The following is a 27,423-nucleotide window of genomic DNA, read 5'->3' on the forward strand; positions in this document are numbered from 1 at the left end:
GTGTCTGTCCGCACGACTTCCTCCTGACCTCTCCGGTGGCTGGCTGTGCTCCGGCTGAGGAAAGCGCCCAGGAAGCGGGGGGCTGTCCAGGTGGCTACACCTTCCGGGAAAGGGGACAGCAGCTCTAGCAAAAGGAGATCCCATCTGAAGAGACTGAGGGGCACCTGTCCCCCTCCCGGCTCTCTGCTGCCCTGGGGCGCCGAAGTCAACTCTTCAGGGGCCCAACCTCAAGTCGCCTATGGGGATGGTGTTCCGTGTCCCTACCTGGACCTTCCCTAGATGGGTATGTGAACACGTCATTATACGGTGGGCGACAGATGCTCTGCCTTTGTCAGGGCCGCAGTGGTCCCGAGGAACACAGGAGCATGTATGATCTGAGAGGAAAATTTTATAAAGCTGCAGAATTTGAATTTTGCTTTAACTCAGTGGAACTCACCACACCCGATGCCTTAACGTTTCTGACGCAGCTCCCCAGCTGGAGGCCGAAGCGCCTGTCCCTCCCCCGACCCCCTTCCCTCCCTAGTATTAAAATCAAAGGGGTAGCAGCCCCAGCTGATTCACTTTCTCCCCAAGACTTCCTCGCAGTGTTTAAATTCAAACACTACAGAACGAACGCAGGAAACATCTCAACAGAAGCATTACGTAACTTTTATTTTACACGTCCACAAATGCTTGTACAACATACAGTGACTACTTCTAACGTTTATAGCATTTCCTCTCATAGCACAGAGAGAAAGATTAGTGACACACAGGCGCGCTTCGGTGACGCTGGGTGGAGCCCTAAGGGAGGGCAGAAGGAGCGGTGCTGACACTTGGGTCCCGAGCAGCTGCTGTGAGGTGCAAGCCAGCACGCGTAAGCCGAGGGGGGGGGGGGGTACCTGCCCCTCAGCCAGGCTGATTACCTGCTACCCTGGGGTGGGGGAGGAGGACAGAAGAGGCTACCCCAGGATTGTCTTGGGCACAGGCCCCCGGTCCCCACCAACAAGGACCTCTGGACACGGGACCCAAAGCTGTTCTACTTTAACTGTAAGCTCTTACACTGTAATAAAACACTTTACCAAATCTTAGGCCAGTGTTTTTACTTAGATGGTTCTTCAGTATAAATACTGACCTTGGTTTGCCCTTCGTGCTCGCATAAAAATCAGTTCCTTATAGAATACGTTTGCCGACAGAGCTTGGACCAGCCAACGCTTCCTGTCAGCTCCTGGCTCCGCAGCTAACGGCCTCCCTCACCATGGAATGTTTCGGGAACCTGTTCCGTTCCCGAGAAAGCAAAGACTCCAAATGAACAAGTGCAAAGTGTAGGAAAAGTGTAAAGACTGCCAGAAACATTAGCTCAGACAGTGTAGAAGCCCAAACAAATCCGATTGTTCCACAGACGTACTCTTCACAGAAAGATTTAAAAACACAATTCATAGGATGGCTTTTCCATTCCTACAGAAAACATCAGAACGGACACTCGCTTTAACGTTCTAAAAAAGTTCAACCCAAATGTCAGGGTTGGTGTTTAAAACTTAAACGGTATATAAAATATTTACGAAACCGTGTTTAAGCCCCCTTTCCTGTGCACTTAATAAAATCCAAATGGCTTAGTAGGAAAGTCTCCCACACAACACTTTAAAAAGCATCGACCCCGTACATGATTTTTAGGTTCAATCAAGATTGTTTTAGAGTTTTATTGCAGGCTTTGCTGCTGGATACAAAATAAAGGCCTAGGTCTCAAGAAAGGCAATATGTGCAAAGCCTAACCTGTAAAAACCATTTCAAAATATAAACTCGTTTTTTTTTTTGGAATACATGGTGTCAAAGGCTGCCCACGTTAACACCTTTGGTATAAAACAGTAACATTTCCCTTGAAAAACAAATTCCATCCATTCCGTCACACACGTTCACATCTCCCTTAACTACTCTACCTAATCTAGTCGCAGCCACATCAGCCACAACGCACTTCTGTCCCTTCGTGGGCGCAGAGGAGACTGGGAGGTAGGTCACCGAGAACGTCCGTCTTGCACAAGCAACCGTGCAGACAGCCGGGCTCCAGCGCGGGCCCCCTGCGCCCCACAAGCACACATCCCCGTCCACAGTCGCACACGTCCCTTAAACATGAACACACACACTTAACTGGACCACAAAGGATGTGCACAGCCTCAAACTCTTGCTCCCTGTGGCCACTCCATACTGTAAAAATCAGAGGCAAAGACAAAAAAGGGATCTCCAGGTGATGGGTGCCCTGAGACTGTTGGTGGGGGTGGTCTTCCTGCCTGGATGCCAGGCTCGGGGAGGGGAAAGAGTCCGGGCCACGTCCACTTTCTAAGCAAAAGGCAGGGCTTCTACCCGAGACAGCCCAGCTTAACAGAGAAGAAGGGCGAAGGGGGAGGAATGGATCCCAGGAAGCAGCGGTGTGAGCTCCACCTGTAACCAGGCCAGATGGCCTTCCCAGAACGGGGTTGCTCAACAAGGAGGCCAGGTAGAAGGGGCAGGAATCAGGGAGAGGGCCAGGACCCCAGCACTCCCTGCCAGGGACGGCTCTGCCCTCGGCCAGGCATGCGGGGTCCCAATGAGCACGGACCACACGTCAGCCCAGGGGGCAACAGGCCTGCTCCTGACCCAGAGTTACGCCAGGACAAGTTAGAGGCACGAAGCTCATAGGTCCTATCTTCCACGCCACAAACTGCAATCATTTACCAATAAGCCATAGGCGCAAAAATCCTGCCGCCGCGGGTGCTTCCAGCAAAACCCCGGAGGGCCGCCCAGTCTATAGCACACAGGAACCAGCAGCCAGTGTGCTGGGCTGGAGGACGACGACACAGGATGCTCACAAGAACGTCTGGTGGCCACCAACTAACTGGCAGGATCCCCCTCGGAGCCGTCCAACTGACCCCCGAGGGAATGCCGCCCCGAAGCTCAAATAGGTAATCCACACCCACAAAAATAAATACTGCAGACAACATCTCTCACGTCCGCTTCGCACCCATTCATACTTTTCTCCGAGAACCAAGAAAGCCTGGCTCCAAGGATTCCCCGTTTCCCACGGAAGGGGGAGACCTTGGACTCCACTTAAGAACAAGGGTGCATTCACCTGGGGAAAGACAGTCACCTGGTCAAAAAATATCAAAATCATCATCTGGCTTATTACAAAAGTATCTCCAGACTCCGGGGGAAGTGGAAGGCGCCCGGAGCCTGCAGGAATCGGAGTGAAGAGCAGGGGAGGAGGGAGGAGGGAGGCGGCTCGCTTGCTCGCTCACTGGTGGAGGTGCGCCCGGTCGTCGGGGCGCTTGATGTGGATCCGCCGCACGCGCTCGATCCGCTCCCGCTCCCGCTCCTCGTCCTCATCCAGGTGGTGGGAACGTCCGGCCGCCCCGCCCGTGGCCTCCAGGAGCGCGTTGTCCGGTCCTCGGCCGTCCTGGGCCTCGTACAACAAAATATTGAGGGTCTCCTCATAAATCCGGGCCTCTGGGAACTCCACCTGCACCCCCACAAAACACAAGGCAGGTAGGTTAGCATCACACACACACCCCACCACCTCCGCTGCCTCCTGGGGTTGCCAGCAGGGCCGCTGGCCCCTTCAGGCCCCTAGGATGCCGTTTAAGGCTGTCCTTACTATTTTCAAAGTAGTTTTGATTTTCAATAGGCAATACTTACACACGGTGCTTGACACACAGGACACAAGAGGGACGCGGTGCAGATAAAGGTATGTCTGTACACACACACACTCACACGCTTTAGAACAAAGGGTGACCCACCACACACACTTCACCTTTTGCTTTCCCCTAACACAGGCGATCCTTCCCCATCAGGGGGCTGTAAGACTGTGACGACGCAGTTAACCGATTAGGTCGTTTCCAGCATGTTTCTACTAACAACAGACCTGTTCCCGTGGAGCTGTTCCACACCTCGGAGCAGCCTTTAGGGCAGCAGTACTCTTTGTGAGCAGGGACCAGCTGGAAAGGACATGACCCCTCCTGCGTGGCGAAGCTCTGTGACTGCCTGGTACCCTTCGGGGCTACGGCGCCGTGAACCAGAGTGGGGCTGCACAAGAGGGTCCCGGGCACTTGACTCACAGAGACTTGGCTTTCAAGGGCAGGATTCGGAGGTTCTGAGAGAAATGGGGAGAGTGCATTCTACTCTATTTCCCACGGAGGCCACACAACCAGGAGAGAGAGCACGCAGTGGCTGAGGGCTGTGACACAGAAATAGTGGCGGCTGGATTGGGGGGAGGGACCAGTTCGGAGTAGCCTCTAACCAGTAGTGAGGTTATGCCTTCTCCCCCACCAGTACTGTCCAGAGGGAGGTCAATGCAGCCTGTGACCCTGAAACTGGCATCAGCTCAGAGAGCTCCAGAGGGGCCACCCGATACCCAGAGACTGGAGGAAAGTTCTCGGTTCTCCTTTTTCTTTTCTCCATTCTCTTGCACCCCAACCCTCCCTGCCCAAATCCTGTGGCAGCAATGGCTGGAGACTGTGGGAGTCAAAACTCTGAAGGGGAACCTTCCTTTCTAATGAGAACTGTGGTCTCATCGGGATGGAGTGAATCTGGGCTAGTATTTTCCTCTAGCTTCTTTATGCCGTTAGGCTGCGGGTAAGGATACAGTCACAGGCGGTGTGTGGGAGGGCAGGGAACTGAAGCCCCAGTCTCCGGTCAGAGGGCTGAAAAAGGGGAGCCCCAGGAAACAGCACAAGATTGTGAAAGAAGGGCGCTCAGGAAAGCAGCTGCTTGGGGTTGTGCAGGAACTCCTGGGCCTGAGCCTGGCTGCCGATCCGTCCCTCGACAGCACGCACAGAACAAAGCAATGGGCCAGACCGGTGCCACAGGCACAGACTGGCCCTCAGTGCAGCACGGATCTGAAGGCTTTGAAAACCGGATTGTCACTGGAACGGCAACCCACAGCTGGCTGGCACTTGTGACCTGAACCCAAGTGGGCCAACTGCCTACTAAAACAATAAAAAAAACAAAAACAAAAACAAAAAAACAACGTTCTCCTTACGATTTAACAAGATCTAAAAGCCCTCTAACATTCGGGATATCCAGGATACAATTCGAAAGTTTGTGTCATCAATGAAGAACCAGAAAAATCTCAACTCCTGAGGGAAAACAGAATCAACAGATGCCAAGTCCAAGAGGCCACAAGATGCTGGAATTACCTGATGAAGACGTGCAAGCAGCTATTATAAAAACATCTCCACAAGGAAGGGTGAACTCTGTTAAGGCGAATGCAAACACAGGAGGTCTCAGCAAAGAGACATAAGATAGAAGACCCAAACGAAAATTGTTACTGAAAAATACAACACCCAAGATACACACACACACACACACACACACACTTACTGGAAGGGCTCAATAACAGAATGGGGAGGACAGAGAAAAGAGTCCATGAAATTGAAAATAGAGCAATAGAAGTGTCAGTCTGAACAACAGAACAAAGGAGACCAATAAAGGGCACAGCTCTGTGCTTTATTAACACCGAGTCCCTAGTGAGTCGGAATCAAGAACCAAATGGACAACATACGTATTAACTATCTGCTTAAACTTTAATTTCAGCAAGCCAAACCCTTTCCGGCTTAACCACAAAAGACAGTTAGATGATTAAAGGAATTAGTAAAGCACCTGGCATGCTGTACCAATAGGGACTGCGATTCTACAAAAACCCCCAAAAGGAACATCTGTACAGTTACTTGGAACAACAAAATACGAGTGTCAGCCCCAAGGCATAGTCCCAAAGGCCTTGTGGGGGCAGGCGTGCCCCCACATGACCCCCTGCAAAGTCAGGCGTGCGCTTCTCCTGGAGAAAGGAAAGAGCCCTGGGGACACGACAGCAGAGCAAAGGGAGCTGTGGCTAGGGGCCCGGGCCCCTCACCCTGAGCCCCACCTCTACCCTATTTCAAAAACACAAGCACAAGCTCACTCCAGAACCTGTTAGCTAATCTATAAATAGTTGGGATCAGATCATGAGGCCTCTGAATCCCTTGTTCCCTGTCAAACTCTAAAAACGTAAAGTCAGTATTTTAAAGCTTAATCAGATTAATATGATGATCGTCCTGTTATTATCCAAGGACAAAGGCAACCCGTGTATATAACAAAACCAAACTGACAAGGCGGGGAAGCCAATGACAGATGGAATTCACAGCCCTAAAAAAAAGCTCACAGGAGAAAAGAGGCATGTGTCTTGCTGATGTGGTAAAGAGAAGCGAGCGAATCTGGTCTCCCTGCCCTCTTTGAAAAAAAAGGAACCTTAGGGGTTTTCCCTCCTTGGCTATCTTTAACTAGTATGTATCTTTCAGGATGTATTACAAATACCAATGACAAAATGGTTTAAAAGTTAAAAAAAAAATGTTTACAACTCTGGTTTCTACTGTGTGGCCTCACATTCTCTCTGCCTTTTCTGCCCAGGCTAGCTCTAGAATCACACACAACTGTGTGCTCCCGGGGCCTTAGTGAGGACAGTACCCCAAGTGGGTGATGCACAGTCTTGTGCATGAACCTGCCTGGCAGACCCTGCAGGTCCCTGGTGATTGGGGTTCCCTTAGCAAGGATCCGAGGGAAGTGACAGAGTGTACTGGGGGATTTCTGTTTTGAAAAGAGGAAGAAAACCGAGTTGCAGAGCCCAAGAAGAGTAAGCATAAGACCTCCAGGGAGCGAAGTTCAACGAACAGAGCACCGCACCTCCAACAGCGCCTTGCGGCATTATTGGTTTGGAGAGGATGATACGGAAGTAGATCCACAGAGTCCAGATAAGTCAGGAAGTTGTGTGCTCAGAAGGAAGCCAACAAGCACGGGAGCTAAGGAATGCCACGCAGGCCCTGCGAGGGTGGAGGGCCACTCCAGGTCAGTGGGTCAGAGGGCAGACAGACGGCAGAAGTCATAGGTTGTGACTAGAAAGCCAAGGTCAAGCTCTTGAAGGCAGCACTGTTCCTCTGATGACTGAGATGGGATGGGGCCACGCTGGTGGGAGATGGTGGTGCTGTGGAACAACACAGGCCCTGTCCCGTCACCGACAGGAGATGATGCAGGTAGCGAGGGGACAGCGGCGTGAGGATACATCTGAATCGACCTTTACAGCCAAGGGACTTAGGTGCAGTATGACTGTCCCTATTTGCTCACCGTCAGAAAGGAGAGGCCATTCTGTTTCTGCAAGACCTACAAGCGACTCTCTGGGGCCCAAAAGATAATGAATGTTTTCACAATGAGCAGTCATGCATCAAGGAAAGCATTTTCAAAGCTTTTCCCTCTTTAGGTTTATTTTGCTCAAGGGGAAAGGGAAGTGGTACGTATTCTGACCAGTCACCCAGAGCCGTTCCCCGAAAGGCTTACCTTGGTCTGTTTCTTCTCCGTGGCATAGACAATGGAAGTACAGCAAACCTCAGCGATCTTGCGGCCCTGCCCGTAAAAGGACCAGCAGCAGATTTCATCCCCGATGACGTCCTTTATGAACAGGACCCTTCCATTAAAGCGCAGAGAGAGCTTATCAAAGAGCTCAATGTTTTTCAACATATTGTCATCAGAATTGCTGCAAAAGAGCATTTGATTAGGTGACCGCAGACCGGTACTAACTGCAGTTGAGTTGTTTCCACATCCCTTTTCAACCTCCCAAGGAGCCCAGGAGAAGGGCCCCGCAGGCCCCGCTGCTCCACCAAGGAAAGGGAGGGCCAGAGAAAACAGGTAACTGCCCCAGGCCAAGAATGCCAGAGCCAGGCCTCCAAAGAGACAGCTCTAGCCCCTAAGCCTGTGCTCTCAATCAGCCTGCCAGGGCGGCCGCTTAGCTGGGCTCTGCAGGAGATGAAACGTGAAAAACTTGGCGCCTGTGGGTGCACAGGCACCAGGTGGGGAATGTGGAGGGAGCCCCACGAGTGGCAGGACAGAGCTGTCCAAAGGAGACTCTTCATCTTGGGTCAATTTCTGGGTCTTGAGTAACCTCATTATACCCCCTCAACTGAGAACACATGGTCCCAAGAGCCAGAAGGCATTCTAGAAACCTGTATGTATTGCTGGTGGAAATGTGAAATGGTGCAGCTGCTTTGGAAAAACAGTTTGGCAGGTCCCCAAATGACTAGAGCTAGGGTTACCAAAGGGCCCAGCAATTCGGCTCCTAGGTACACCCAAGAGAGACGAAGACCTCTGACCACACAGACAACGTGTGTTACGAATGTGGTACGAATGCTCACGGCAGCGTTTGCGATGGCCCCCCCAAAGCGGAAACGACCCTGATCACCCATCAACTGATGAATGGATCAACAAGATGCAGGAGATACCCAGATGATGGGATATTATTCAGCCATAAAAAGGAAGGAGGTATTGACACACGCCACGAGGATGAACCTTGAAAACGTGCTAAGGGAGAGAAGCCAGTCACAAAAGGTAATGTGTTGTATGATCCCGTTCACATGAAGTGTCCAGAGTGAGCAAAGCCACACAAGTGGAGGCCAGCGGCTGCCAGGGGTCGGGGGTGGCGGGGAGTGAAGAGTGACTGACAATGGGCTTCTTTCTGAGGTGACGAAAATGTTCACCATGTGGGTACGTGGTGATAGCTAAACAAGTCTGTAAATACACTAAAAATCACTGAATTATATACTTCAAAAGGCCACGGTGTATGTGAATTCAGTCTCCTGTCGTCTGTTACCCTGGGCACCCTCCCAGTACAGACAGCCACCCTCACTGGAAGGTTAAAGAGGAGCCGGGCCTGGCCCACGTGAGAAGCTTTCCTGGCGAGGGTGGGTGGCCTTTATCGGTGACACCTTACCTGGTATACGAGTATTTGTTGTTACTTCTGTTGTAGAGCAGCTTCACGGCTGGCTGCAGGTTGTTTTAAAAAAGAAAGAAGAGAGTCACTTGGAGCTGAGGTACAGAGGACCGTGGGCTTCCCGCGGAGCTGGGCCCTGCCACCAGGCCCAGAAGGCAGCTGAGCACAGCTTGCAGGCTGGCGGGGGGTGGCGGGCGGCGGGGGTGGGTGCGTGGGGAGGGAGACTGCAGGAGCCCATTCTAGGGGAACAGGTTCCCATTCTTCACCCCTTCTCAGGCCTTGCTCAGGGACTTCTACAGGTTTCAATTTCAAAACTTACTCATGATTTCGGTAGCCAAAGACACGCCACAAGGGTGCTTCCAACGTACCTTATTTGACGTTGCTATAAGTTTCTGCTCTTCCTTGGACGAAGTGATGACAGGAACTTTGCAGAAAGGCTCATAAGTATCTTTGTTCTGCTGGAACAAAACACGCTTTCAGCCTGGGAGGCCTGCCCAGCAGCGGATTGTTTAAGCTGGACTGCTGGGTAAAGACAGGTGCTGGCGAGGGAAGGTGGGGCCACCAGCGCCGGGAAGAGAGGAGGATTCTTACCACCAGTGAATCAGGGGGAAGGGGAGGGGGACGGCCAAGGGTCAAGTTCTCTAGGAAGTCTGCTCTTTGGTCAGGGCGCTCAGTAAACCCTAACAACGAGGACATGCTTCCGCCACCCAGGGAGCCACTTGAAAATAAACTCTAAACACAGCGGATGGAATATGATTGTGTAGAAACACCTAAAACCCCACTGCAACCACCGTGGAAGAACTTAAAAAGTATAAACCTACGGAGAAGAATGGGAGAGGGGAGGTCAGCCGTCAAAAATCTGAGCCTGGGAAGCAGATGAGGAATAACCGAAGAGAAAGAATCCTAGAGCTTCTCAAAGAACACCCGTGAAGGCTGGTGAGCAAAGGGCCAGAGCAGAAGATTGCTAACCAGTCAGCAGAAACACCAGTGAGACACCCCAAGTACATCCCCTACCCCTGGCAGAAGAAAGGTCTATCTTCGTGGAGTGGTTTGTATGGGTGAGGACAGGGCCGAGCCACTCTTCTAAAAACAAGGGGATCGAGCGAGCGGTCGACACACTAAACGGTGAGCCCCAGCTCCCAGCTCCTTCCCCTACTCAGATGGCAGAAGGCCGCCAGTCAGGCTTCTAGCCACCAGGTAGGAGAGTGGCGGATTCCTCCACGGGGAGCTGATCCGTCCAGGAAAAGGCTTACAGACTCGGACACTGGGGATTCCCACGGAAAAAGCCTTTTCATCCGCCAACGAAGCCCACTGGACGAGGCCCACCCATGCACCGCACACACGGCTTTTCAGAACTCTACTCGTGAATTTTAACAGACCCAAGATCATCAGATTATATGTGGAAAGCCTCTCAACCGTGAGACTGAAACCAAAACAAAGAGAAAAAGTAAGGGAAGGAGCCCAACGATGAATGCAGCAGAAAGAAAACTACAAATAGTATTATCAGATGAAGGAGAGCACATACGGAATCCTATGAAATAAGATCAGCGTTCTAGAGAAGAAAGAGCACTCAGAGAACATGAAAAGGCTCTGGGAAATTAGAAATATGATAGTAGAAATGAAAAGTTCAACAGAAGGGTTGAAAAGATAAAATTGAAGAAAACCTCTGAGAAAGTGGAACAGAAAGATAAAAGCGACAGAAACTGGGAGGAGGTCAGTCCTAGAGGTTTAACTTCAGACTAACAGAAACCACAGAAAGGGAACCTGGAGGGCGTGTCTCTAAGACAAAGATGAAACCGATTCGCTGGTGTGTCTAAACACGCCAATAGGGGACCGACCTTTCTGACCATTTAGGGATCAATTAGAGATATGTACTTAGAAAACCAAGCAGACAAAACAATGAGGCAGTCACTAACTCTGGCAAACCGAAAAGTTGCACAATAAAAATGTTCACTGTATACTCTGTGGCTCAACTGTTAACAATATTTAGACATCACAACGTAAACTCCGGATACTGATTTAACCAAAGCTGTGATAAACACTATATTGGAAAACTGGAGAAGGAATATGGGTACCTAAGTTTGGTAGTGGTTGGTGGTACTGCATGAGCAAAAATTTAATTTTTGTCTCGCAACAGCAGATGACATTGAAAACTGAGATGTCAATAGATAGCGTAAGAAAGTAAATAGAACTGTTGAAAGAATTAACAGAGGAGAAAGATACGACGTACACACGTTACTTTAACAAACCTAAAAACGAGGGGTGCCTGGGTGGCTCAGTCGGTTAAGCATCCGACTCCTGACTTGGGCTCAGGTCATGACGTCACGGTTTGTGAGGTTGAGCCCCGAGTCAGGCTCTGCACTGACAGCTCGGAGCCCGCTTGGGATTCTCTCTCCCTCTCTCGGCTCCTTCCTCTCTCACGCACATACGCATGTGTGCTCTCTCGCAAAATAAACCAACATTAAACCGGCATAAAAATGAAATAAAAATACAAAAGTAAAGGCTACAGCATTCAGTCAGATTTACGGTGAGTTCACAGACTCGCAGGTCGAGGGGGTACGTGGAAACAACAGATCACCAAGGAGCCAGGCCGTATGGGAACGGCTCCAGCGGAGGGCCAGAAGACATGTGGCCCGAGGGAGGCACAAACAAGAGCCTCGTGCATACAAATCCAATTCCTGTGGCATTATGAAGGAACTCTTCTGATCCTCGACCATGTTGGAATTTTGCCTGAAATAAATGGCCGCCGGCTATGTCTAGAAGCATTTTGGTTTTACAGGGATTTTGCTATCACCAGAGTTGACCCCAATGATCCTAACCCAGGTGCAGCTGAGGAGTGAGGGGTGTCTGAGTCTGCAGAGATTATATGAGGCTCCCAACAGTGACTGGTGGGGTGAGAATAAGTCCCGAGATCGGTCCAAAAAACTGATCAAGTTTTACAGCCCAAAGCTCAGTACTGAAGGGTTTCAATGTACACATGAGATGACCCAGCACCATGGCGACTGAGCACAGTTAGGTGGCCTGAGCATCACAGGGAAGCCTCTAAGGGGTCCCTGACCCAAGGAGAGAGGAGCTCCAGGATACTTGTGAACCCACACGTCTCAGTGAGGGAGGAACTGCCCCCATTTTGTAGAGGAGGAAAATGAAAAAGGCAGGTGGGCCCAGCACCTCCCCACCCTTATGGGGAGAAAGGGGGATACCTACTTGTAAGGCTGCCTGGCATTCTTCCACCAGGCCCTGGACCAGGTAGTACTTGGCTTCTGCCAGCAGCTCCTCGATCTCCCGGCGGCTCTCGGGCAAGGGGACCGCCCCGTCACGAAGGTAGTTGAGTATCGTACCAAAGTGTTTCCCACACCGGTCGATGAGGATCCAGCCTGCGGCGGCACGAGGATGAAGGGAGGGCCTAGTTATACGGACACTCGTCTCTTGGAAGGTGCTGAGGAGACCTGGGGTGTCTCTTGGCTCCCTCGGCCTCCCAGGGAAGAGCAGGACCGCAGAGGGGGCTGTAGCCCCACCTGCCCAGAGGTCAGCGAAGGGCTGACCGAGCCCTGCCTGGGAAGCACTGCAATGGTCTCCAGGCCCTGCTGGCTGGAGACCACCCCAACCACGGACTCACCTGCTCTTGGGCTCTTTTGGATGCCAGGACCCCTGGGGCCTAAAAGCGGATTTCTAAAGTACCCTCAAAAACCCCTTAGACAGTGCCTTGGACATCCCAAGAGTGCACAACACCTGGATAAAATGGGTCCAAATGACCACACCCCAATGACTGGGGAAAAGCGTGAGGTAAAAATACCTACTCCCTCTTCCTACAATGCTTTCAGGTTGTCAAATAAGGAAGCAAAAGACGGCAACGTCTGACTCCCCAGAGGGATCCCCAACGCCCCCCAAGCACCACCACGGGACATTCCACACTCGACTCCCCAAACAGGCCCTTACTGGCTAGTGACAGCGACTGCAGAGGAGACGGTGAACCCGACAGACCCTGTCCCACGCAGCCGAGTGTAACATGGGGAGACGGAACTCGCTTTCATTAACTATGGCAAAACGTGCCGACTGCTGACCAGAACCAGGCACGGTGAGACGCCCTTGGGGGTTGGGGCCAGCCGGGCAAGCCTTTCCTTCGGCTTCTCGATGGCCTCTCGAGTCCGGGCACCGGCCTGCTATACCTCCACTAGGAACCCCCAGGCTTCCACAACTCATCTTCAGAAACAGCAATACCCGGGAGCAGGGTGGGGTGGGGTGGAAACTGCAGCAGGAAACAAGACCGGAGCCTGGGAGTGGAGCAACTGAAAGGAGAGGCTGGGATGAAGAAGAGGTGGTACGACTCGTACGGCTCGACCGAAGCCAGGGCATCTAGAAAGAAGCCAGTAGAGGAGCGCCCCCTCCCCCAGGCCAGCAGGGCAGTCCCAGCAAGTTTTATGCCCTACTCCTCCGGGTCTGTCGCTCAGTCTGGGAGAGGCGCACACACTTCCACTCCTAACGCCATGGCATCCCGGCCCAAGTCCCCCTCTGGCCCCCAGGCCCTGACCCCAGACAAAAGCCCAGAGCAGCAAAGACACCTCTTTCATATCCAGAGTCACAAGTCTGTCCACCACCCCTTCCCTAACCTGACCGTGCCAAGTGCGCTCTCGGGGTTTCAGGGCGCCACTTGGTGGTATTCGCCACAGTCGCTAGGCGAGTTTGGGAAGAAGGCCATTTCCATATTCCCGTCCTACAAACTCCTCAGTCAGACCCTTCGGTCAAAGGTCCGGTCTTGCCCTCCAGACGCTTGCACTTGACACTTCCACACAGCTGCGGTTTCCGGAGCGCAGCGGGAAGAGCCCTTCCCAGGGTGGCAAACACAGTGCAAGCGTGTGGCCCGGAGTCAAACCCTGGCCTCGAGGAAGGAAGAGGCGTTCGCAGGCATGGTCAATCACAGCACCCTGACAGTGACCGCTGGACATCATCCCACCGCTTCCTCCTACATTTGAGACGACAAAGCACGGATGTGGTATCTGCCATGCAGCTCGGCCGCCTCCGGGGGCCTGGAGCAAGCAGCACGAGTGAGTGTAGGTGGGCCGGGCCGGAGGCTGACCGGAGAGCACGTGCCCTGCCCCTGGGGACAGAGCACGGGGAGGCTCTTCCTCACTCCGGCAGAGATGGCCAGGCAGGAACGTGGGCCCAGGGCCTCAGGAGCCTCTGATATTCCAAGAGAAGCCAGAATGCAGGTTTCTCCGGGAAACCTCCTGATTTGTAAATAATAGTGAAGCAAAATGTCACTAATCCACGCTAGGGTAAATAAGACCTATCTGCAGGCCACCGGCTTACGACCTGCTACCCTGGATCAAGTGCTTTCCCTCCAGGGAGCAGAGAAGGTGTGGAAAGATCATTTTATCTTCCCAACAGATCTTTCAGAGGGAGGCTCAGTCCCCTGCATTGTCCATAGATGACAACAGAGACTCGGAGGGGTTCAGGGACATTCCCAAGTTGGGGATGCAGGACTTGATCACAAAAAGCAAGTAAGAAATTCACAGGAGAGCTCCTTTTCACCAATTGAGAAGACGCGCAGGATCTCAGTCTTCAGGGAAATGGCAACCAGTTTAACTTGGCGATTCTGGGAAGAAAACGTCCACGTTCTGCCTTTGACGCATGGACAACTTAGCCTGCTCAGCAAGAGCAGGGGCCCCTGAAATCAATTATCCAAGTGACAGTCCGGAGTTTCCATAAACGAAGAGACAGACCGTGACATTGGGCGCCAGCTCAAGAATGCTGTCAGGAAATGCTTGTGGTGAAGGAATCATACTTTGGACAAATAAGGGCAAAGGAGCGAGTCGCGCTCGCCATGAGGTTTCAATTAGCATTTTGATTTTAAAATATTTTAGTTGCTTTCAAAGCCAGAATCCACCCCCTTTGAAACAGCTCAAATGCCTGGCATGTAGAAAAGCCAATGGAAGTCAAGCAGCTCCTGGCTTGTGGGGCGTCTTTGCTGACGCCCCGGAGCACACAGGCTGTCGTGGAAGGCTGTACAAGTCAGGGCGGCCTGGGGTCGGGGGGCCCTTCGGCAAGGCTGAAGAGCAGAACAGGCAGGCGCAGACCAGAAGGCTCTGGAATGGTCTGGGAGATGCCGCACGACCCGACGGCTAACAGCAAGGGCCTGTGTCGGAAACCCAGTTCTGCCGCCTACCTGCTGGATGACAAAGGTGTTTCACCGAAACTCTCTGTCCTCCAGGTCCTCTCCTAAAACTGGCAGCCCACAGGGCTGGTGTAAAGGCACGAAGAGAGAATGTACTGGAGACACATAGCACAATGCTGGGTCTATCGGCAGCACTCAAATGAGGTCTCTGACAATGAGCCCTTTACCCGTCTCTTCATCACTGCTGGAGGACAGAGCAGTAGCAATGTCCGGAGGGGGCACAGTCCAGCCCGTGGGAGTCTGCGTGGCTTTCAGGGTGAGCCAGGGAAGGCTTCTCTCAGGGCCAGGGGACTGGGCGAAAAGGCCTGTCTCCTTGTGCTGGCCCCCAGCACACCGAGTGCTTCTTGCTCCTTTCCCTGCCCCCCACCTCTGGGGCTTCACCGACCTCTTCTTAGCATCCTAAGGTATTTATACTATTTCGGGGGTTCCCAAACTTGCCTGTTCGTAAATCACCTGAGGCACTCATTACATATTCAGATTCCAGGAAGCTGTCCCATTCCTGAACCAGAATCTCTGGGGCAGGGTTTCTCAGTCTCAGTACTAGCGACATTTTGGAGCGGATAATCCTATGTTACAGAGGGACTGTCCTGTGCATCACTGGGTATTTAGCAGCATCGCTGGCCGCTACCCACCAGATGCCAGCAGCTCCCACCCTCAAATTGTGACAATCAGAAAGGTCTCTGGACATTGCCAGATGTCACTTGGAGGTCAAAATCATCCCTGGTTGAGCACCAATGAGGTACATCAAAGACCTAAATGTAAAAAAACAATGTAAAAATGCTATCACAAGTCAGACTGGAGAAGATATTTACAACATAAAATCACAAAGAAATGAGATCCAGAATATAGACTTTCACAAAGCAGTAAGAAAAAAAAAGGCAAACAGAAAAATGTGTAAATAAGATGCAATCAGGCAGCTAAACGATGAAACACAAATGACCAATACACATAAGAAGATGCTCAACGGACTAGAAATTAGGAAACGTTAAATAAAATGACAGAGCACCAGCTCATAACCGTCAGATTGGCAATAATTAGGAGGTCCGACCGTGCCGGGTGTTGGCAAAAATTCAGACCACTGTGGGGAGTGTAAATCGGCACAACAGCTAATACCTAATCAAGCCAAGGATGCTCTCCCGGATTCCCCTTCTGCGAATAAGCTCCAGGAGAGAGCTCCCAGGGGCGGGTAAGATCTTAAATGCTGTAGCCCTGGGTCTAGAGCCTTTTCATTTACGACAATAAGAATATGACTTTCTCTGTGTGCCATGATGTGGCAAAGGCTGGGAAGCGCTGCCCTGGAGAAGCTCACACATGCCAGAGTGTGTTTGAGAAGGGCAATATTCCTGACAGTGAACACTGGCAGCAGTCTGAACAGCTATGGCCAGAATACGGGTCCATAAACTACAGTATATTCCCCAAATGGAACACAACTACCAATATTTGAACTAGAGCTACGTATCGTTCATGGCTAGATTTCACAAGCATAATGCTAAGAAGGCAAAGAGGCTACAAACGACGTTACACCACTTATATAATGTTGGAAAACACACCAACTCTGCCTTGTTTGGGGACAGAAACTGCAGAGCAAGAGGCATTCACTACACATTCACATCGGTGGCTTTCACCACCAGACGCACAGTAGATTCCCCTGCGGAGCCCCTCCAAGCCCTAACAACCCAACCACACAGCTGCCCAAGTACATCTGGCTCTCTGGGTGGGTGGAGACCCAGGCAGCAGGATTTAGCTCCCAGGTGACTCACTAAGCGGCCAAGGTTGAAATTCACCTACTGACCCCAAAGTCAGGCCAGTGGTTACCTCTGGAAGGGAGAGAGGCAAACAAAAAGGTAGAGAGGCCACATCGGCCCAGGCAATGTTTTCTTTCGTGTCTGAGTGGGGGTGATGTGGAGAACAAAGGCAAAAGAAATGTAGAAAAACTTAAATCTCCTTACAACTTGCAGCCCATTGAAACGTACTGGAGACAGGGTGACCTTCCCTCAGGAGCTCAGCTGCCTAGGGGCAAATGGCAACCTTAGGTTGACCTCAGCCCAACCTCCTGGATCCTGTAAGTCTTTGTTAACATGTAAAAACCCATTTGGGGGGCGCCTGGGTGGCTCAGTCAGTCAAGCATCTGACTCTTGGTTTCAGCTCAGGTCACGATCTCATGGGTTCGTGGGTTGGAGCCCCGCGTGGGGCTCTGTGCTGACAGTGCACAGGCTGCTTGGGATCCTCTCTCTCTGACCCTCCCCCACTTGTGTGCAAGGGCACACTCTCTCTCTCTCTCTCTTTCAAAATAAATAAATACACTTAAAAAAAATCCATTTGGAAACTTCCTTTATCTCTGCCCCCCAAATATATGTTAATAATCAGTCTCCAAGCATATGGCCCACTGATGCACATACATCTGAAGGGTCTCATAACTAAGGTTTTGCTAGATAGTAGTCAATGACCTTATTTTAACACCAGCTAGCCCCTCAAGGTCCTGGAAGCCTTCCTTCCAAATTCCTTAGAGACCTACCCTATTCCCAACCCACTCCCAACTTAGAAGTATATCATTGGTCACTCCTCACAATCCCAGCGCAGCTCCCCACGGGTCCTGTCCCTGTGCTTTAATAAAACTTCCTTTTTCGCGCCAAAGACGTCTCAATAATTCTTTCTTGACCGTTCACTCCCAGACCCTAATACTTCTCATCAGGGGCATGAGGGAGTTTGTTTTATTAATCACAATTTACAAGCTCTCACCGTATTTCAGAACTCTAATTTAAGGCAGGAAGCATGGAGATCGCAGGGAAACCACGAGGTACTACGGTCTTCCCACGTATTACACCTGACTTCCCCACTGGTTTTCAAGGAAACATGTGCTGATAATAAGATTAATGACTCCGTTCTTTAATCTGGTTCACACACTCCCTCATTCCAAGAATATTAGCAAGAAACCAGAAACCACGGGGGAAGGCGGTGGGGGGGAAACGCACAGTACCAAGCAACAGGGACCAAATAGGCAACTAACTACAGGCGAGTTCTAAGGCAGAACTCTTACTAAGGAAAGGTCCCAAATAAATCCATGTTGACAAGGAATCAGGTAAAAATCCCGGCACTGTAAGAACTGCTTTTCTGGGGAGGAGTGTGGGAGAGGCCTGCTCATTGCCAGAGTCTTGGCCGTCTTAGAAAAGCCACCCTTTGGGCGTAAGGTGCAGAACACTCATCCCCAAGGCCGAGGCAGGCCACTTCTCCCCAAGGCACCGCTAAGACCTGCTTCTCCACAGCCCCTTACAGGGCTCCTCCCCGCACCCGGACACCCCCCCCAGGCGGGATGAAGCGAGAGTGAACAGCGCCCATTTAGAGAATCTTCCAACTGTCAGGCACTCCACCAAGAAATTTCTAATGTTAATGTCCTCTCTCACTCCCGTTACAATCCTGAAAAGCACTGCCATTCACAACTGAGGAAACAGGCTCAGAGAAAGTCACCCGCCCAACATCCCATTGCCAGTAAATGACAAACGAGCCTAAATTAGCCCAGTGCCCGATACACACAGAAACAGCTCCATCAACGTTAGCTGTGACTGCTACCGGACTCAAACCTGATCTGTCTCACTCCAACACCCAAATCCACTCACTCCAAGCCTCCCCGTTTAGGAACTGAGCGGTACAAAACTCTAACAGGCAGAAGCGGGAGAGAGTCCGCCACCCATCCTGGGCCCCAGGTCCTCTCCAAGAGCAACCAGTTTCTCAAGCACCCTTCAGAGATTTCTAGCAGCTCAATACATTGCTGCTCTGTGCCTTTGGAGTCCCTGTTCCTCAGCCAGCAGGACACAATGCTGGATCCGCTGCTCTCACCGAGCTGCACTTGATGTTTTGGCCCGTTTGTGGCAAACCTCACTGAAGCCCAGGGTGAAGCTGGGAGATGCAGGACATTTATCCCAGTTTGTAGACCCAATGGTGTATCTGAGGGCAACACTGAGGCCCCCGGTCAGGCAGTGTACTCACCAGGGGCCAACGGGCTCACCTTGCCCGGCACAGCGCGGGCTGGAAGACCAGACGCAAAGCTGGCAGGTGACCTATAAAGGTTGCTGTGCTCAGGTGCCCTGGCCAGGGGGCTGGGCCTGCAGCAAACCAAGGACAGCCCAGGGTAAGAGCCAGCATGCCCTAAACTCAGTAGCCTTTTTTTTTTTTTTTTTTTAAGTCCCATAGCTTTTAAAATGCAGTGCTATGAGCTTTTCGTGATAGGCAGGGGGCTGGAGAGCGGAGCTCTGTGAAAACGGCCAAGATCAGAGTATCAAAGACAGCCCTGCTTCCCTGAACATGCTGGATTTTCCAGGAAGCACTGGGGACAGGACGTCCTCTAGCAGCTGTTTGGAAGCGGGACCCCCCCGGTGCTGTCCCTGCATCTCTCCCAGCTGGGCGATCGAAGAGCTGGAGGACCGGCTCTTCCACAGCGTGGCATTAGGCCAGCAAGGCGAGGGCTTTCAAAGGAGATGAGGCTCCAACTTCACTTCCAAAGCAACTCAGCCGCTTTTCCTGAGCCCCCCCCCCGCCCCAAGACTGGGTAGGGCGGAAGAAAAACTACAACAATCCTGGGTTCTCAGATAAGGTCTGTTTCCTTCAGCGGCTGGGGCGCTATTGTCTCAGTCTCCACAAATACTCCCGGGGCAGTGCTGGGTGCGGCACAGCAAAGGGGATCCTCCCACTCATAAAAAGCTCCAAGCTTTCTGGGTGAGACACAGAAGAAAGCTCTGAGGTTCCAACCTCATTCACCTGATGCCTGGCCAGAAACCCAAACTCACAGGAAACTCAGCGAAACAGAACCTCCAGCCCTGCAGCTGGGCCTTCTCCAGGACACAGGGGGAATCACCCTCCCTAGCGACCAGCTCAAGCTTCCTCCCTCCTAGGATCAGAGGAAGCACTCTGGGCACCAGGCTTAGAGTCCCCAATCCCACCTACTTGTAGCAAAACCGGCCCACCTTCCCAGGAACCAACGCCCCCGCAAGGCAGGGGCATGGGCACAGCAGCCAACCTCAGAAACAGGTAAGGGAGGGTCCAGCCAGGTCCTAAGCAATCTCAAGCCACAAAAGTGAGCCTCGTGTGACCTGCCCCGTGAACCCAGCCAAGGGAAGAATGTCCCCCCTTGCCAAGTGCCCTTGGATTGTTCCAGGTGGGTAGGAAACAGTTACGGTGAGGTCGCTTTAAAGAATTCTTTGCCTTGGGGAGCCTGGGTGGCTCAGTCGCATCCGACTTCGGCTCAGGTCATGATCTCACGGTTTGTGGGTTCGAGCCCCGCATCGGGCTCTGTGCTGACAGCTCAGAGCCTGGAGCCTGCTTCGGATTCTGTGTCTCCCTCTCTCTCTCTGCCCCTCCCCTGCCCATGCTCTGTCTCTCTCTCTCTAAAATAAACAAACATTAAAAAAAATTTAAGAAAAAAAAAGAATTCTTTCCCTTTTACCAACGTGACTTTCCATGAGAAAAAGGTAAAAAGAAGACGAAACACGCACGGAATATATATCTATTGAATACCATGCACCAACAGCCCCATGAGGTGGGTATCACTAATGGGGAAACGAGAACAGGTTAAATCACCTCGTTAGGATCACAAGATCCTAAATCCAGTTCTGTCTTTGTCAGGCCCCCATCCCAGGAAGACAAGGGTCCACAGAACACATTCATGCCTCTCCCACACTGGAGTTTCACTCTGAAGTCACAGAATCATCGCTTGAGAACTGGCAGGGGACCGACTAGGGCTGCTAGTCCAGCCACAGAGCTGTGGCCTGGAGGAGGGAAGTGACTTTCTTAAAGTCACACAGGCAATCAACAACGAAGTCAAGACTGTGAGTCCCCACCCAGGTGACCCCAGCCCACCTTCACATCTCGACTTACATGTCACTTCCTTGGGGAAACCCTCCTTCACCACACCCCCCGCCCCACCCGGACTACATCTGCTCTCCCGGTTACACGCTCCCAAGGCCCCCTGCACACTGAGAGAACACCGAGCACAACTGCCATTTAACTTTGGCCTTCTGAACTCGAATGACCCCTCAACCACAAGCACGTCCCCAGCACCTGGGGGGCAGGCTTACCTTCGCTGTCAGTGAGTACTTCCATGCGCCCGCTGAACATGGCTTTCAGCATGGTGTCCTGCTTGGTCAGTGTCTGCATGGTGGTGTAGTAGAGGGCTCCGCCCACGTTCAGCTTTACGTACTTGGAGCTGGGGCTCGTGCCCTTGAAGGAAGTGGTGCGGGTAGCAGCCGCTGGCACCGCTGAGCTCACCACACTTTCTCCTGACATCTCTTCCTGCCAGTGGAGAAGACAAACGGTCACCAGGGTCACAGCACCCGGCCCGGTTTACCTCTTTCAGCCTGTGGGCTGAAACTGGCCTCCAGGTGTGTTTTGCTTGGCCCAATTATAGACTGCATTTAAAACTTCAAGATTGCTCTGAAAGTTGACGACACGGGCGAGTTCACAGAAAAATCCGGATTCCTGGCTTCTCTTAAAATTAGAGGCCGAACAGGTCAGCAGGGCAACAACTGGTGGGAGGTGGGGTACTGGTTGCCCCAAACCCCACCCAGAGAGCTCGTATACTGACCTCACCTGCTGAACCTGTGAGCAGGAGTTTACCACTAACTGTTGAGGTGGGCGGACTTCCTTTCCGCCTGTTCCTCATATAAGCGAACACCCGGGGCACATCTGACAGCAGCTTGAAGCACTGCCCCGGTCTCTCTCGGTCTCCTTATTGCCATGCGCCACTGGATGGCAGAAAGTGCTATCTTTCAGCTGAACTGCAAGTGAAATTAGCCTTTATGAATTCAGTGGGGTCCCAACTACCACTCCTGACGCTTTCTGCTGGGGGGAGAGGAGGAAGTGTTTCTGGGGATGAAACAGATATTTAAAAACCCTTGGAAATAAAGTTATTGCAAAATAGAGACTTCCTGTACCAGCACCTCCCAAAACAGCCAGATCCGATGATAGTCTCCTTAATGGCACTGCCAGTTCTTGTGTCCATCTCAAAGCAACAGCTGCGCTGATTTAAGCAGGCCTAGGAAGGAGACTGGGACCTGGCACCCGTGTACTCAAAGAAAACATCTCTTCGACAGGTAAAGGCCTATGGCAGGAGGTGTCCAAGAGTGGGCTGAATCTTCTTTGATCGATCTGGGGGACAGCAGAGGGGAGGCAGCCTGACGGCCAGAACCTGGCCTGGCACTCCTATCTGGGCCGTGAGGTTCACGCTGAACGTGAACAATTCATAGCACGTCACCATCTGACAAGGCCACTCGGTGGCTGATGGATCAAGGCACAAACAAGACTACCCCATAATTATGCGTGAACACAGACAAAAACAAGAATCGTCGCCCCAAACACAAAAATGACCAAACATCCCCATATCCTGACTGAGGCAACTCACCGCTGCTTCTTTACCAGTTAGAGCTTCAGCCCCACTCCATTCTTCCCACCTTCAAAACAGGAATTACTGAGACCCAGTCACAGAATTAACCCTCCCTCCTGACAGCATTCAATATCGAGCAAAGCCCTACTTCCCTGAATCCTCCCCCAAATCACCCAGGGCAAGCCCCAATCCTCTTTCCGAGATGCTCTGTGGTTCTCCCTCATGGCAATAAGGAGAGAAAGCCAACTTTGACTATTGGCATATAGTCAAAACTCCTGGGGGTTTTGACAGCACAAAACTTTAAAAAACTATACCCTGATCCTGAAAAAGGATTTCTTAAAATTCTTTATGCCTTTCTATCTTTTCTGGATCTCCCACAATTAACATGGATTACATGTATGATGGGTAAAATACAAATGTTATTTTTCAACAGGAGAAGGGACTAATGAGGGGCAACCCATTGTCCATCAATCGGTAATAGCACAGGCAATGACCAACCCTCTCGACCCCCATCCCCCCAGAAGAATGGCCTGGAAATCACCCACTGGAGGACTCATGTCAGGGCCCTGCAGAATGACAGGAAGAACGGGCTTCTGGAGAGAAAAGTGTTTTCTCCAGAAGCATTCCTGCATCATCAGGTGAATATATCATAAGAAGGCACGTTTTCAGAACCTCAAGCTTAACTCACCTGGGGTCTCTGTGGGACCCCTCCCCTCCAGCTTTCCTTTGAAATCAGTCCCCAGAAACCCCACACTAATGGTTATCACCAACCATTCTTCCCAGAAAAACTCTTGTCCATGGGATGATAGAAGTAGCTGATGAGAATAAAGAGTTTCTAAAAACTTTAAAGACCTACGGCGGGGAGTGGGGGGAATGAAGGCTTATAGTTGCGGGGTTTGGGGGCAAGGCTGGGGGGCAGTTAGGGAAAATTGCCCAAAATTGAAATACTTTTTAAAGTAACTTTTTAGATGTAATTTACACAAAAATAAGTGTTTTGGGAAATGATCTGGCATTCTGTAAGGCACCTACTGTGAAACAGACAAAAAAAGTCTAAGTATACTGCAGACTGCAGTGTACTTTTACGTTCTGATACCTTTTCAAAGATAATTTTCACACCATAAAGCATATTTGAAGTGCACAGTTTGATGCGTTTGGGCCCATATATGCATCTGTATAGCCACTACTCGGATCCAGACAGACAACATTTTCATGGTTCCAGAAAGCCCCTCTATGCCTTTTCCCACTCCTCCCTCCCAGAAGATACCAGTTTTCATCTCTACCACCACATACAACCATTTAAAATCTAAACAATGCTGGAAGACAACTATCATTACTTCCACCTTGTAGATTTGGATACCACATCCCAGAGAAGTTCAGTCACTTCCCAAAATGCATTGGTACTGGCGGTGGGTCAGTGACAGAGCAAGTAAAGGACATGGGCAAGTCCTGTCTGGCCTTGAGCCCATGATTTTATCAACATTCATGCTTGAAATATATACAGCTACAACATGTAAATTGAGGAGCCCCCTCCCCCCCACTTCTTTACGAATTAAAAAAGAAAGCTTTGAAAATAGATGGGAGGCAATGTGTGGCTAAGGGCTTGGGTTTGGACATCACGCCTGAATCTGAGCACCCAGCCCCGCCACTGATCAGTTGTGGGCGAGTCACTGGAGTCTAGTTCCATCTATGAAACAGGGACAAGGGCAGTGTCTCCCTCCAGGATTGCTGTGAGGGATGCCAGAGAGCACTCAGCACGGTCTCTGGCTCAGAGCAAATACTCAAACGCCAAAGACTCACACTATGATTATTTCAAAATGCTCTCAAAGTCTCAAATGATCTTCTCTGAAGACAATGCCCATTTCTACGGACACCCACCTGAATCACTAAGAGATAAAGGCAGAAACCATCCTGATCTAGCCTTGAGACTCCAGAATAGACGGGAAAAAAAGCTCCAAACCTTCCCGGAGCCCACCCTTCCAAAGGTCAGTCACCTCAGTACTAGGAAAGGCCCTTAGCTAAATGGTTCTGTGTTCTGGTCCCTGAGCCCACACTGCACCGAGCTAAGGACACAAAGCAGCAGACAAAAAGCCTCTCACAGCAAACCTCTCTACTGAAGACTCCCCAGCCATTGCTCCTGGGATCCTGCTTTTTCCCTTGTTTCAAAGATTTGATTCCATCATTAATGAGGTTGGGGAGGGTGGGGCAGGAGACAGCAAAAGTGGTTGTGAGAAACGAAGATGGAATTCATACTTGAGGTACTGGTTACCAATTGTATTCCATCAGAAAAGTTGAACCCAATTAGGGAAATCAAGGCTTCTCTCTTTCCCACCTCCCCTAAGTCTCCTGTGGCTGATTCTGAACAGTGGCTCTCCACTCCAAAAAAAAAAAAAAACAAACAAAAAAAAAAACCCAGCAGGGTCCTATCCATGTAAATTCTGATGTAACTGGTCTGGGGCGTGGCCTGGGCAACAGAATTTTTTTTTTTAACTCCCCTAGGTATTTCCAATGTGCAGCTAAGACTACAACCCACCGCTTGAAATAGTTCTGTATGCCTTAACTAGTCTGTATTAACCTCATCACCTTGGAGAAGCTCCCCAACCTCCTGTTCTATTGGCCCAGTGAATTCTGACCACATGTAAAAATAAACCAAAGCATCATAAGCAAAAGCCGGCCCCAATCTCACAGCTTCGGAGCCAAAGACAGGAAGTAACTGTATATGTGCTTAGAAAATAAAAATCAGCCCAAGGGGGAAAAGTGTTGGCTTGAAAAGAGGCCCCCCAGACAAGTACAATAGGAAAAAAGGCACCAACTCCCTGACCCTTGGATGTTTTCTCCGCAGTTCTCTGTGGAACTGTGTCCCCTGTGTGTGTATGCTGGGGGAAACGGGCACGTGGAAAGTTTGATCAAAAGTCTGAGGAACCTAGGCTACAGGCTCTGTTCCACCACTTCCGGTGTGAGGTTGAGACCAGCCTTTTGACTCTCAGTTTCCGAAGCTGTAAAATGAAGTGAAGGGCATAATCTTCATAATAACCTTCAGGTAATGCTAAAGTACTTGGCACCTGGTCCTTGGCATTGTTTCCCTTCTGTCCCTTCAAGCTTCCTTAAGAGGTCGCAGCCCCTGGCTGTACTACAGTCACCTGGGTGCACCGTGCCTGGGCTTCACCCCAGGCCAATTAATCAGAGTAGAGGAAGGGCAGCTCAGCAGTATTTAAGAAGCTCTTCGGGTAATTCTAACGTGCGGCCCGAGCTAAGAGCCACAGGGCTAAGGGGTTCCTTTAACCAGCTTGATCTCAAGTCACTGTCTTGAGGCTAATTATAAAATTTCCCCCAAACTAAAGGCATTGCTACAACTCAAGAAAGTCTGCTGTTCCATTTCCACCAAACTAAATTAAGGCGGCCCGATAACTGCAGCATTATTTTGCATCCAAAACTTGCTTATAGGGCAGCTACTGCTATTTCCAAGCGTTGTGCCGAATTACATTCTCCTCCTTTGTGTGTCACAGAAACTATTGGCCGATTTCTCTCAAGGATCTAGTGAGGAAGAGATGATCACCAACCCCAGTTCTGGGGGGAGAAGATTAATAATCAGAACTATACATGTCCTCTGACTCAGGCCCCTTTCGTTACATAGTCCAAATCAAGAAATCACTAATCTCCGGTAGGGCTTGTTAAAACAGATTGGTGGGCCCAACCCCCCACACTGATTCAGTAGTCAGTGGTAGGGCTTGAAATTTTGGCCATTCCTAGCAAGTTCCCAGGTGATGCTGCTGCTGCTACTGGTCTAGAGACCAGTTTGAGAACCACTGGTTTAATTAATGCCTTTCCCCCTTCAGGTAGTCCTTATTTTGTATAAAATGGAGTAAAGTTAGATACAGAATGGCTAAATCTTCTTCAGCAGGGTCCTTGAAACTTATCTTCTTTAAAGACTGCATTTTCCAGTTAAAGACCAAGCAAAGAAGTAAAAGCTAGCTGGACTTTAGTCATTCCCAGCCAAGGCCAAAGAGCTATTTGAGGAACAGACCCTTGAAAGATCACATGCAAACAGAAACTTTCGCACAGCTGGGTGACTGACATCCATTCCCAGCTCCTTAGGTGTGGCCACTTCGGGTCCCAACGGAAGTGACTAGATAGGTACCAAGGCGCCAGTTAAAGGCGCTGGACTCCGTGGCGAAGGCACCCTGACCTCAGGCCCCTGGCATTCCTTCAGGCGCTGGATGCACATCTGCCCTCCCCTCCAGCTCTCTCGACTTCTTTCACCCGCTTCACTAACCCTCGTGTTCAGAAGCACCTGGAAGCCCCTTCGCCCCTTCCCCGACACCCAGGTGCTCCAGCCACAATTTCCAAAAACCCTAAACGCTCCGCCCCCAAAGAAGCCCACGTCGCTCTCTCAGAACCTAACCATTCTCTTTCGCAACACCCTCCCGTCCTCGTTTTCCACTCCAACGTCCATCTTCGACGACCCCTCTTTGTTCTCTTCACGATAACCAATCCCACTTCCAATGAGCACTCAGGACTCAGACAACCGAACTCACCCACACACATATCTACTCTCCCAAGTCCAAATGCTCGTTCCCGATCCCCAACAGCCAGGGACCCTCCCACCCCCAAACACACACATACAATTATCCACCAGAGCCCTTCCCCCACCCCCGGCCTCGCCCCCCTCCAATCCCCCAACCGCCTCTCCCCTTTCGCGACTGCCCACAACGCAACCGCCCCCCTCGGCCCCTTCCCCCTCTACTCAGCCTCGGCCGAGCTCTCTCGGCCGCCCAGAGCCCGCAGGTAGTGGGCACCGCCCTCCCTACCATGAAAAGTCGGAGGACGCCGGAGTCTCCAAACCCGGACTGAAAGAGGCAGGAAACACCCAGCTCGCGCAAGCCGGGGGCAGAGGCGGGGCGGGGGTGGGAACTTCCGCTGCCGCAGCCCGCTTCCGCCCCGCAGAGGGCAACTTCTCAAAGGGTCCGTCGTAAGCCTAGACGTTGTTCGCGTTCCTTCCAACCTCCCCCTCTGGGATGGGTTGCATCTCCCCTCGTCTGGGTCAGGAATTTATCCCGCCCTTGAACGGTCTGCTTTTTTTCAGCTTCCAGAAAGGAGGGCAAGATGCAGGGAGGTTGTTCTTCCCGGGTAAAGAAGCTCTGCGGAACT

The 27,423-nt window shown here is 51.3% G+C and overlaps 2 protein-coding genes across 4 annotated transcripts in view; one reads left to right on the top strand and one right to left on the bottom strand.

Moving 5' to 3' along the window:
* Nucleotides 1-1,067, top strand: part of MYO1H (myosin IH) — a 47,481-nt gene extending 46,414 nt beyond the window's left edge. For both annotated transcript variants that reach the window (XM_025933246.2, XM_086681922.1), the window contains one exon: nucleotides 1-1,067. In XM_025933246.2, the coding sequence (XP_025789031.2) occupies nucleotides 1-27 (27 nt within the window). In that variant the 3' untranslated portion in view covers nucleotides 28-1,067.
* On the bottom strand, nucleotides 627-27,191 carry KCTD10 (potassium channel tetramerization domain containing 10). 2 transcript variants are annotated; one of them, XM_086681924.1, is made up of 7 exons: nucleotides 27,084-27,191; nucleotides 20,975-21,188; nucleotides 11,939-12,108; nucleotides 9,103-9,189; nucleotides 8,735-8,787; nucleotides 7,309-7,504; nucleotides 627-3,466 (listed from the first exon to the last, which is right to left on the bottom strand). In XM_086681924.1, exons 1-7 carry the CDS (start codon nucleotides 27,084-27,086, stop codon nucleotides 3,242-3,244), a joined length of 948 nt encoding a protein of 315 aa, XP_086538050.1. In that variant the 5' UTR covers nucleotides 27,087-27,191; the 3' UTR covers nucleotides 627-3,241. The 2 variants fall into 2 exon arrangements, with proteins under 2 accessions (XP_086538050.1, XP_086538049.1); XM_086681923.1 differs by having other exon boundaries at nucleotides 9,103-9,192.
* Between the last annotated feature and the right edge of the window lie 232 nt (nucleotides 27,192-27,423).

Source organism: Puma concolor, chromosome D3, assembly GCF_028749965.1.
Source record: "Puma concolor isolate L17-30 chromosome D3, mPumCon1.1.hap2, whole genome shotgun sequence".
Taxonomy (NCBI): Eukaryota; Metazoa; Chordata; class Mammalia; order Carnivora; family Felidae; genus Puma; species Puma concolor.

What these genes read in the sequence shown, in the direction of transcription:
- KCTD10 (XM_086681923.1), bottom strand. An exon ending in AGTACTCACTGACAGCGAAG is followed by an intron (nt 12,109 to 20,974) that starts GTAAGCCTGCCC and finishes GTGCCGCCGCAG; the next exon opens with GCTGGATCCTCATCGACCGG. An exon ending in CGGAGAAGAAACAGACCAAG is followed by an intron (nt 3,467 to 7,308) that starts GTAAGCCTTTCG and finishes GTGGGGGTGCAG; the next exon opens with GTGGAGTTCCCAGAGGCCCG.